General features: G+C 31.9%; 1 protein-coding gene across 4 annotated transcripts in view; it reads right to left on the reverse strand.

The window, feature by feature from the left end:
• Positions 1–11503, reverse strand: part of LOC106468621 (Hermansky-Pudlak syndrome 3 protein-like) — a 112356-nt gene that overhangs the window by 17105 nt on the left and 83748 nt on the right. For all 4 annotated transcript variants that reach the window (XM_022396968.1, XM_022396966.1, XM_022396967.1 and 1 more), the window contains exons 16-17: positions 9921–9967; positions 2385–2465 (exon numbers count right to left, since the gene is read on the reverse strand). In XM_022396968.1, the coding sequence (XP_022252676.1) occupies positions 2385–2465; positions 9921–9967 (128 nt within the window). The remainder of the gene's footprint in view (positions 1–2384; positions 2466–9920; positions 9968–11503) is intronic.

Here is an 11503-nt window from a genome sequence, read left to right on the forward strand (position 1 = left end):
AATTCATAAGTACTTTGACAAATGCAGGTAGTTCAAGAAACATAAAGCCTGTTACTTTTAATAAATTTAGTTTTTTTGCATTATGATCTTTAATATCTTGGAAAATTACCATTTATGCCATTACTGTTTCTGTGGGCCATAGTGAGGTATTTCTGAGAACAAACAAGCTCATTTTTCCAACACCACCTATCTCCTGCTCCAAGAACATAATGTAGAATTTATTTGCCTGTTTACATGACTGTACTTGTAATGAGAATTGCTCAGAATAATAGAATAGCACTTTGAATGTGCATAAATGTTTATGATACAACTCCAATCCGATCCCATAAACTTTGAATATATACTGGTATTAGCTTTCAAACCTCCAGGGGTGTGTGGAATTTAGCAGTATAAGTGTAGAAATAAATTAGTGTAGGTGCTATTAAATATCCTATTTGCATATAACCAACAAATACCCAGCTTCTAGTAATATAAGAATGGTCCATTTTGTATTAGCTAACATTTCTAACTTTGCATCATATTTTAGTTCATCTGTGTGTGTACTTCCTACTACCTACAAATATGTAAACAGTATTTATAATATATATGAAATCTCTGTTGAATAGTGTTAGTATATAGCTGTTAATCAAAATCCAGTGTAGTGAGTCTTGGGACATTCAGGCCACTGGCTGCCACTGTGACCCTTATCTGTGCTCCTTCATACAAGGTATAACCATCTGAGGCTGCATTGGGGAGGGGTGAAATTCTCAACAAATTAGTGCCAATACTCACATGAACATACAATAATGGATTTTGCTCGTATGTATAATTTGTAATATAGTTTACTAACAAAAAATAAATATCAATACAACCACTGTTTTGATCATTTTAAAGAAACAAATATATATGTTAAACAGGCAAGTAAGTTATAAATCCTGTAGTTCCAAATTTATTTCTGATATTTTTTTACTTCCCATTCTATTGGATGACAAAAGGACATTACACATTATTGGGGTGGAGGGGTACCGATCACAGTGCATAAGATAAGAAAACATGTCATTTCAATGGATTTATCATTACTTTCCAATAATGCAAGTCATACAGCCAAATAACACTACCTGATTGTTTTAATAATGATTGATCTCAAAGCTGTTAAAGAACTTCTCCTTATGATGTTATTGCCAACAAGAATCAATATTTTTTGGTTACTTATTGGTTCATCTGAAGAATAGTTCATAACTGTTTAGATTCTGTGAGCTGTGAAATATCTGCTTTCTGGCAATACAAAGGAATGTTTTAGGGTTGGACAAAAAGCAGATCAAATAAATCCCAGTGCTGAGTACTGGTATTAAAATAAGTCCTAGTACTGGCAGAATTCATATTGAAGACATTGCTCTGAACATGGCTAACAATACCTCTGGATTCAAAAGAATAATCAAACTAAACCTTGCTATATTCTTTGCTAACAGTGTTGCTTCCTTGTCTCTACCATAGTTTTCACATGGTCTCCTTGCATGATAGCACATTTCAAATGCATTACCTGAGAGTCAACAGGATAATAAGCATGTTTAAAATGAGCTCTCCAATAATCCAGATTTGAATCCTCAAAACTTAACTAGTCTTTCCTGCTGTCTTTTTCTTGAAGAAAAATTTCACAGCTTTCAAAAAAATATAATTTAACATCAACATTTTCAAGAATGTCTAAATAAATCACAAATATGTGGTTTGTTCCTAAGTCTTCTAAACTTCCTATTAAATTCTGTCAGCTCTTCTCTGCAGGAGCTACATCTAATTACTTTCCCACAAAAACCATAAATTACTTCTCCACAGCACTTTACTCACATTAATGTAAGTAGTTTATAAAACATTCTATCCAGTAGTATTTAAACTTTACCTGTAGCTACATCTGAAGCAGGCTTTCATTAGTGATTTTTCAAATCACATATTTCGAGGTTATAAAAAGGACGTGCAACATGCTATATTAATAGAATCAGAGAAAAAGAAGGAAACCCATGTAAGAAACAAAACATTCAAATTATAGTTCTCAAGTAATGGTTTTTTCTTATCAAATAGAAACCTATGCTTTAGAATAGGTAATAAAATTCTAAAAAAAACTTTATAAGTGTAATGTTTATATGCAAGACTCCTCAGAGTCAAGTTGAAATGCAATGTGGACTTTTTTCATTTTCTTTTGCAAATTACAATAAATAAATGTTACAAACTCACAAAATATTGGTTCTAAGATAACGTATTGTTGAAATAGAATTATTATATTTATGTAAATTTTGTAATTTGACAGGTAGGTGTGTACTAAACACCTGAAAGATGCAACTGGTCTGGAAATGTTTTAATATAAACAGCATAAAGGTTAGATAAAAGAAAATGTCATATAAATTCACACACACCATGCCAGAAGTGCCACTAGTGTGATGACTTGAAGAAGACATCTGAGTAAGACGTCGCAGGTAGACTCGAGCTAAAAGTATCTATAAAAATAAAACAAAAAAAAACATACTTTGTAAATATAAATAAAAACTGTACAAGTCACTTTCATTTAGGATATTCAGATATAGTTTGTACTGTGCTGCAGTATGTAGCATAGGTTTATCCTTTACATTAATGTTTATTAAATATACATTTATTTTTCAACCATGAGAAAGTACAAAGCAAATAAATATATTAAAAACACTAACTGCCCACTTTATTAAGATTTCATTTAATATCAAGTTAAACATCCTCCTGCAATTAGATTAGCCAGAGGTTAGTGAGGCCTGGACTACACACAATAGTGAAAGATGTCTTGCTTGATTGAAAGCCATTCAACAAGTATAGTCTACAATTAATTTACAGGTATAAGCTGATGATCTAGTATTAAATGTGATTTTAAAGTTCATTTTTAGGATTATCATTCAGACTGAGCTCTGGTGATTGTTCTGGCTTAGGTATGTTGTGCATTATGAACAAGTCTTAGATGATGTGGGTATGATGGAATGTGGCATAATAATTATGAAGCAGCCTTTAGGCATAAGGTTGTAAATGTAGTACTGAGAGGTAGACATGAATATTAATGACATTCAAGTACACTCTAGATGTAATTCACCCTTCTAAAGGAATTCAAGGTAGGGAATTCAGGTTATGTGACATCCCAATGTGTCAACAGTTGCTAATAATACACAGAATAAACACTGAATTTTCAAACAATGGTTTCAATAAAAAAATATAAAAAATTCAAGTTGAGAAAGTTAACATTTTTCTAATCTTTAAATGAATTTCTGATAGATACTCACCTCTTCACACAGTTAAACTATATTTTTCGCAGGTCTGCCTATGAGATTTGCATGTCATTAGCCTTGAGGCAACTCACCTAATTTCACATGTTTTAAAGTGAACTACACTGGTACATGATGACATACATCATCATGCAACAAAGGCCTTCCACCAATAGGAAGGCAACACAACCTCAATGTGTAGTCACTCTCCCTATGCACTTGCACTCATGAGAATTCATTTGTTGATAAGGCAAGACAGAAAATATGCACCAGAAGTGGGAAGATTAGGTGGAAATGTGTGTGAAAGTATCTATCACAAATGCATTTTCAGATTAGAAAAATGTTAACATCCAAGACAGTAATTCATCTCTTCACACAGAAAAGCTAGAATCCCCTGTTAAATTAATGGAGTGTCCAGTGCAAAATTGTACCTAGGTGAGCTCACTTCAGAAAGTGCCTGGAGGGAAGCCCCTAGATGGTAGGGGCTCTATAGGGACACACCGATGGGAGACTGCATATCGTCTTGACTAGGGTATACTCATCACCCTTAATATAAGGGTGGAATATGCAAATGAGCCCCATGTGTCACAGGGATGGGCAGAATGAGAACTTGGCTGTTCAAACATTTGCAGACAAGTGGTTGGTGAGCTAAAGTAGAGAACTGGCGAATAGTGTGACAGCGAAATGTTCTGCTGAGTTCTCTGATTCTGGCATCAGAAGGGTTAGCTCACCAATATTTGAAGTTGTTACAATGCTTTAAACACCAAAATGTTTCATTTTAACTTGAGGAGTGCAGAAGCACTATAGTATTTCCCTAAATTCAACACATGATGTACATCAAGACAACTCATCACACCAGGCATAGACCAAACTTTCCAAGAAAATCTTTTATTTACAACTAAATGTTGAATTCCTTTCACTTGCATGAAGCTTGTAACATTGACTTAGTTGCTACTTATGTAGGGAGTTTTGTATGGTTTCGTGTATTCATCCCTACCTTTTTTCTGTACTTTTCGGTATTGCCATCCCTACATCATCCTAAAATTAAAAAAAAAAGTTTTTATTACTTGTTCCATTTCAAATTGAGGAGAAGGGACACAAGTTGAATGGATGAGAACAAAAGGCCCAGAATGCATGATGGACTCTACAACCTGTTGCACAATGGTAGTCTGTCATGTCATCCTCAGTTAATGGTCCTCCAGAAGCCATAGTAGAAATAGGTCCTGTGTTTGAAATTTCTTCACTCACATAGGAGTAAGTAGAAGTTGCATTAACTTGTGAAATCATAGTAACAAAGTGCAGCAATGAGGATTAAGTCCAAAGTAAAACGAAAACCAAAGTTTTGTTAACTAGTGCAAATTTCAGCAAATTTTAAACATGTCTGTGCATAAAGAGAGTTACTGCGCATGGAGTTTGTCACCATCCTGTTGGTAGAAGGCTTTTGTCACATGATGATGTCATCAAGCACCAGCACAGTTCAAAATAAAATATGGGAAATTAGGTGAGAATTGCTTCAAGACTAGTGGTATGCAAATCTCGTAGGCAGACGCACGAGGAAGAAAGCTTTTCTGTGTGAGGAGGCGAGTCATTTTTGTTTTAATATTGCTCAGAAACCTTAAAGTGTCTGAACAAAGAAAAACATATAGAATGAATTGAACTTTTGAGATGGGTGAACAGCCAACAGGTGTCTCTATATATATACATATAACAACAATAACTGCCAGTATGATTAGCAGGACATTCAGAAATCTTTGATTTTGCATCACTTGCTTTCATCTTGGAAATATAGCAAACGTTACAAAATGGAACTAGAAATCATGACAAACACTTTTGTGGTTGTTTTTTCATAATCAAACTAGAATTAGATTATATGCAGGTATAAATAAGATTTCATTTGTAATTTTAAGTTCCTTTATGAGCATTTTAATCAAAAACATCCAAAACTTTAACAATGAGATTGTAAAAACATTGATTATACATTCTGTTCACACTGATGACATGTGCAGAAATAATGCAAAAATAACAATTTAAATCGAACGAACCAGAGTTAGATAGTTTATGTCAACAAGCTCTGGAGATTATATTGCATTACGTTCCTCTTATTCTTGAAAGACAACAGCAAGATCAGCTGCAAGAGAACAACAACGACAACAACAAAAAAAAGAAAACATGTATCAACTATTAACATTGCATCTGAACAAACCTTTGTTCTTCTTGGCACGTTGAAGCTCACAAACCCATCAGCCAATATGAGTTGTTAAGAAGTACAGGGTGTCCACAAAGTCCTGTTTTAAAAGTTTATTGGAACAAAACCAAAAAGAGCTAGAATTATGCACTTTTTTAGCACCTTGTTGCTTAACTAATGAAGTTTCTTTTCTTGATTTACAAATTGTAATCAGAGTGTCCAGTTGATAATGACTGATATTTGAACAAAGATGGCGACTACACAGCAGAAAGCTCAATGTGTTATCTGGTTTGCAGAGTCCAGATCAGTGACAACTGTTCAATGGAATTACTGCCGTCAATATGGCAAGGATCCTCCCTCCAAACCCAGAATTAGGCGGTGGTTTCACAAGTTTGAGAGACAGAAAGTGTGATTGACTTGCCTTGAAGTGGATGTCCAGGTGTTTCTGAAGAAATTGTTGCTGATGTCCAGGAGACATTTTAAAGCAGCCATAGAAAATCTACCTGTTATACTTCAAGTGAATTCCAGCTACCAAGATCAATGGTATATGAAGTCCTACACAAGAGATTGCATCTTTAGGCATATAAAGTGCATACATTTATTTTTCTCAGGTGTGGGGGTGCCAGCTTCATTCAAAACCTCAATCATTAGCAACTGTACACTCTGATTACATTCTATAAATCAAGAAAAAACTTCATTAGTTAAGCAACAAGGTGCTAAAAACTGCATAATGCCAGCTCTTTTCGGTTTTGTTCCAATAAACTTTTAAAACCAGAGAAGAATTTTGTGGACACCCTGTATTAATACTATGGATGAATAATAAAATATTCAAATTGCTAAAAGAAAAGGCGGAACATGAAGAAGCAAACTTACTGTTGAAGCTCAAACAAACAGAAAGAGAGCGAGGCAGACAATGTCAAAAAAAAGAAAAACGACTTGAAACAAAAAAAGACTACAAAAGTTGGAGAAAAAAAGTAAAGAGGGAAAAAGCTAAAAGGAGACAAGTTGAAGAAATGGGTAAAGTGTGAAATAAGGCAGATGAAGAAGACTCACATTTACAAATGGCTAAACTAGGAAAACAAAGGAAAGTATTAATTAACAATTGATTTATTACAAGAAAGTGAAATGTGTTTCAAAACTTTGCACGATCCAAGGTGTACTCAAACAAGAAGCAAAAACTTAAAACAAATGAGTTAGTCAGGAATTCTAAAGAAATTATTGAAATAGTGCAAGAACTGTCACAAGATATAGCTGCCAATAACAACAAAAAACAAGATAAAACTACTGTTGAAAGAGCCACACAGGTGGAAGAATAGAATATTTAAGAGAAAAAGTTTTAATGGCAAGAGAGAAAACAATTGTGAAAGGTCAAAGGAGAAACTTACAGAATTTTTAACAAATCCTCAAAACCTTGTACAAAACATTGTTAAACATAAAAAAACCATTAAGACGGAATATGACATAAAATACAAAAATGACAAAGATAATGTATGGAATTTCCTGCTTTTTGTTGACTTAAAGACTGGAGACGTGATAATTATGTGTCAAATGTATCAAAAATATGACACATTACCCATTTAAGATGCCAATATATCATTAATCTCTGTGACATTTCCTCTTTTTTGATATATTGCTTGCCATACTTTTGCTAATGTGAGGTTTGCACTATTCTGATGTTGAAGATTTCAACATGGCTACAAGACAACTACTTTAAGTTTATTAGGCATCTAAGTACTTTTTAATGATTCATGTGTTCTTGAAACACCAGTTTAAAAAAAGGATGCAGTATATAGTGAATAATAAAATCTAAAAATCTAATTTTTGTTAGATGTATGATGGTCATTTTGAAAGGTAGCCATATTGGAATTGTCAAAAATGTTTGCAAGATAACTGAATATAATACAATTTTCTGACCATCACCATGAAATCGCCTTCATTTGATATATTGCAAGGTACAGTTCTGTGAAGTGTAATAAGTTTTGTTTGACTCACAAAACCCAAAATGGCTGCCCATGAAAAAAAAACATCTTAAAATGGGCAAAAAGATGTCCTTTAGTAGAAAAATTATTTCTATAGCATTGCACTGAATAATATTAGTGATCCTGAACAATAATGATTGTAAATTTACACACACTTATTATTTTGTAGAATTCTGGCAACCACTTTGAATCTTGGTCCTATCAGTTTTTTGAGTATTATGAATTAAAAAAAAAACTAAAGTGGTCATATAAAGACTTCATATGTGAAAATATTTTTAAATCAGACAATCCAAACCAAAATTATCAGTCTTTTATTTCATGAAAGTGATTGATTTTTGTCAAAAATGCATAAAATTGTGTTTTATGGTTGTGATACAAAAAGATGGAATATTTAAACAAAATATTATCTGATTTTTCAACTTTGTAATTAGTAAAAAAATCTCTACTGAACTAGCAACAAACAATATTCTTTTATTACAGTTTATTTGACCTGAACTCCCTATTACAGGATTCAACTTCTATTACACTACCTGCAGCACAAGCAGGGTCAAATGGCGTGTGTGGTTTTCTGTGCAGTTTGCCTCAACTATCACTGCAGAAGGAAAAACATAACTTATCATGGCTCAGTACACATGATACAGTTTTTACACTTTGCACTCTGAGCATCTCTGATGCTGCACTTCAGCTACCATGTGACAGTCTATTTAATGGCCTTCGATTCTTAAGTAAATGGAACACAGTTTGACATCCATAGAATTTGGTAATAAATATCTTGCCCAATCAACTGTGTCCTATAGTCTGTAATCAGAGATTGGTAGATAGTATAAGTATATACTGGATATATCTTCTTTTGATTGCTACTACTGATGGGCACTAAACCTGGGAAGAATTTTGTTATTTAATTACTGTCTTGCATAATAACCATAACATGACTATAACTCCACATCTGCTTAGCTCAAGCAATCACTTTACATACTATCCATTATCTTTGTTTCTATATATGAAATTAACTCTTTTGCATCAAATAGGTCAAAGTGTGCATGTCATAACCTTCTACAGTTACATTCAAATTTTAATTAAACTGTTATCAATGTATACGACTCAATTTGGCCCCAATATGTAGTTAATACATCAAATTTTTAATATCATTTAGGTGTTACGTTCTTAATTTTATAGGGCAATATTTAAAGAAACTCCTCAACCTCAATATGAGAACTGTAACATTTGCTCTCTAAGTCTTTCCTCTTTTCTAATTTATTTACCATCCCTCCAAAAAGCAAGGATTTTAATGTAAATACTTATTATAATACAGCTATTACTCAGGCAAAGTATATCTGTCAAATGAGGTATTATATTAAACTGTTTACTGTACAAAGAATTGTCTATCTTGCTTCAAATTTTATTCCCACAGAAAATACATTGATGATCTTAGCTGAATTTTTAATGGCTCTTATCTCATAGTTAGAAAGCTAGAAAAATTATGATAGTTATAGGACATTGTCTGCTTTTCATGTTATTATTCTGTGTTCTTAGGTGCATTATTTAATTAAATAAAAAATTAATTACTGCAGTAGTACCATTTGTATAAAAGAGTAGGGTTAAGTTTCATCAACAGTTGACAGGAAAAAAAGACCCAGATGGGTACTATATATATTTTTTTTTCACGTGCATTCTTTATTTGATATTATAAAATTAACTAAAACGTAAAAATAGAAACTTATTAGGTTAGATACGGTTAAGTTACAAGGAAAAATAATAATAATATGCTTGTGAGTAACACTTGCATTATATAATTCGATAGCATAACATGAGCTTCACGTTTGCCAAGTGATTTATAACTTGTATGGCAGGGTTATCAGTTAGACATGGTTCAAAAAGCAATAAAACAAACAATTAAGTATAAATAGATGTATATTGTTACAAGCATTATGCTACTTAGGATATACAATTGTGGTTTCCTATTACAATTTGTAGTCATTCCAGAAAGAAAAAAAAAAAGAGTAATTTAGATTCATTTCCTATTTTCTATGGTTACGAGGTTAGGGATTATGCAAACAAAATTTGAAACTTTTCAGATAGAGAAAAGTATTTTTAATCTTAACATGAAAATCACTTTGCACTAGGAGCAGTCAACACTCTGACACGTATAATTACGATCAGTTTTAGTAAGAATACACAAATAAAAATTCTGATTTTTTATCTCCAAAATACTAAGTTTTCTAAAAGCTTGCCAAGTTTCGTGAAGATACATTAAGTACTTTGGAATCATAGTATGTATACCACCATGGTTGCATGGTGGTTACAGGTCGTGTAAAATATATGACTCCATTGTGATAGGGTTAAATGAAACAAATGTGCATGGGTCTGGTCCTAATAAAGTAGCCAGTCATTCTAAAATAACAGGATTATAATAACAAAAATCAAGTATATTTTTTATTTTAGTTCATTTGATTAAAATAAAAAACAATTTATATTTACAAAAATTAATTTAAAAAAGTATTCACTAACCACCAAATCTTCATTTTCACTGTGTGAATCTGGTGAGATTTTCCTTTCTGCAAGAACATTACAAAAAATAATCTCATAAAATTGACCACATAAATCTCAGTATTAAAACCAATTACCACAAAAGAAATAATAGTTTCACATGTCTAAAAAAAATAGGTTTTCAGAATACCTAAAAATAATTACAGAACTATTGATGACGAGATCATAAAATATCCCTTTTTTTTTTTTCTCTTTTGATAATATCTGCAAATAATCACTTCAACACACCTTAAACACAAAACTGAATTTCAAAGAGGAGGTAAAATAAGTAATATATAAATATTTAATTTCATTAAATTATTACTAACCTGAAATACAGCTAGGTATCATATTAATAACTCAGCCATTTTGTACAGATTATAAAAGCAACTGTGATAACCTCAGAAGCCACAACAATCAGTTTCAACATATCCAATCTCTTCACTAGTGGAACCAAACCTTGACACGCTACAAATACACTTCTAACAGCTTGAAAATGACAAATCTCTTGAGAAATAGTGCCAACTGAGAATCTCCACAGTAACAGAACTCACAAGCTTCTGTATCAAGTATCAATATTCACCAGCAACATGAACTAAAAACATTTCTTGTAAAATATGAAATTGAAAGTATATAATTTATTCATTTGCAATTTTTTCAATAGTGTACTTAAGATACATTGATTAATTTAATAGTTATTAATTTAATATAACTTTTATGTCATGTCACCACTAACAACTAAACAAGCAAAATAAGTTTTAACATGCTAAAAAATTACAAAACAACATAAACATTTTGTTTATACATTTTATAACTTATGCTCCTTCTTAAATACCTTCACAATTATTTAACGCTATGCACATGGGAGGATCAAAGTGTGCATATCACAACCATTTTACATTTATATTCAAGATTTAATTAAACTTCTACATTATTCATGTATGTTAAGAAACTTGACATCAAAGCACAGTTTATAATTCAAATGTTTATATTGTATAAGGCTAAATATTTTAATTTTGAAAGGATATATTCAAATAAATTCTAAATTTGTATCTTTGAGTTACGTGACATGGTGGCACTCTGACTTCTGATTCACATATTTTTTTCTTCTAGGTAATAAAGGCTTCAGATTGTTCAACCAATTAGAAACACAAAATATAGATACTGACAAGACAGAGTATAAAACTTCCAACTATTATCTTTTTGCTTTACTGATATATCACTCTATTTGTTCAAATCACATGAAATGCCCCTTCCATGACTTCAATCTTTCAATAAATATTTATATCTTTGATATTGTTACTGGTCAGGTTTATAACCAATAGAAATATCAGATCCTAAATTACATAATCCAGATGATTATCTATTTTGTTTTATCTTTCAAAGCAGACAGTTCATAAGGAGAGCTTGATGTGTTTAGACATTGCTCCCAGCAGTAACAGAATTTTTTAAACTTATTTATTGATTCAAATTCTATGACGAGGAACCAACTTTGAGACTAATGATGGCTGGAGATGGCTTGAATGGGTAATGAAGAAAAACTTTAATATAAATTTGACATAACA

Source organism: Limulus polyphemus, unplaced genomic scaffold (genome assembly GCF_000517525.1).
Source record: "Limulus polyphemus unplaced genomic scaffold, Limulus_polyphemus-2.1.2 Scaffold3082, whole genome shotgun sequence".
NCBI classification, from domain to species: domain Eukaryota; kingdom Metazoa; phylum Arthropoda; class Merostomata; order Xiphosura; family Limulidae; genus Limulus; species Limulus polyphemus.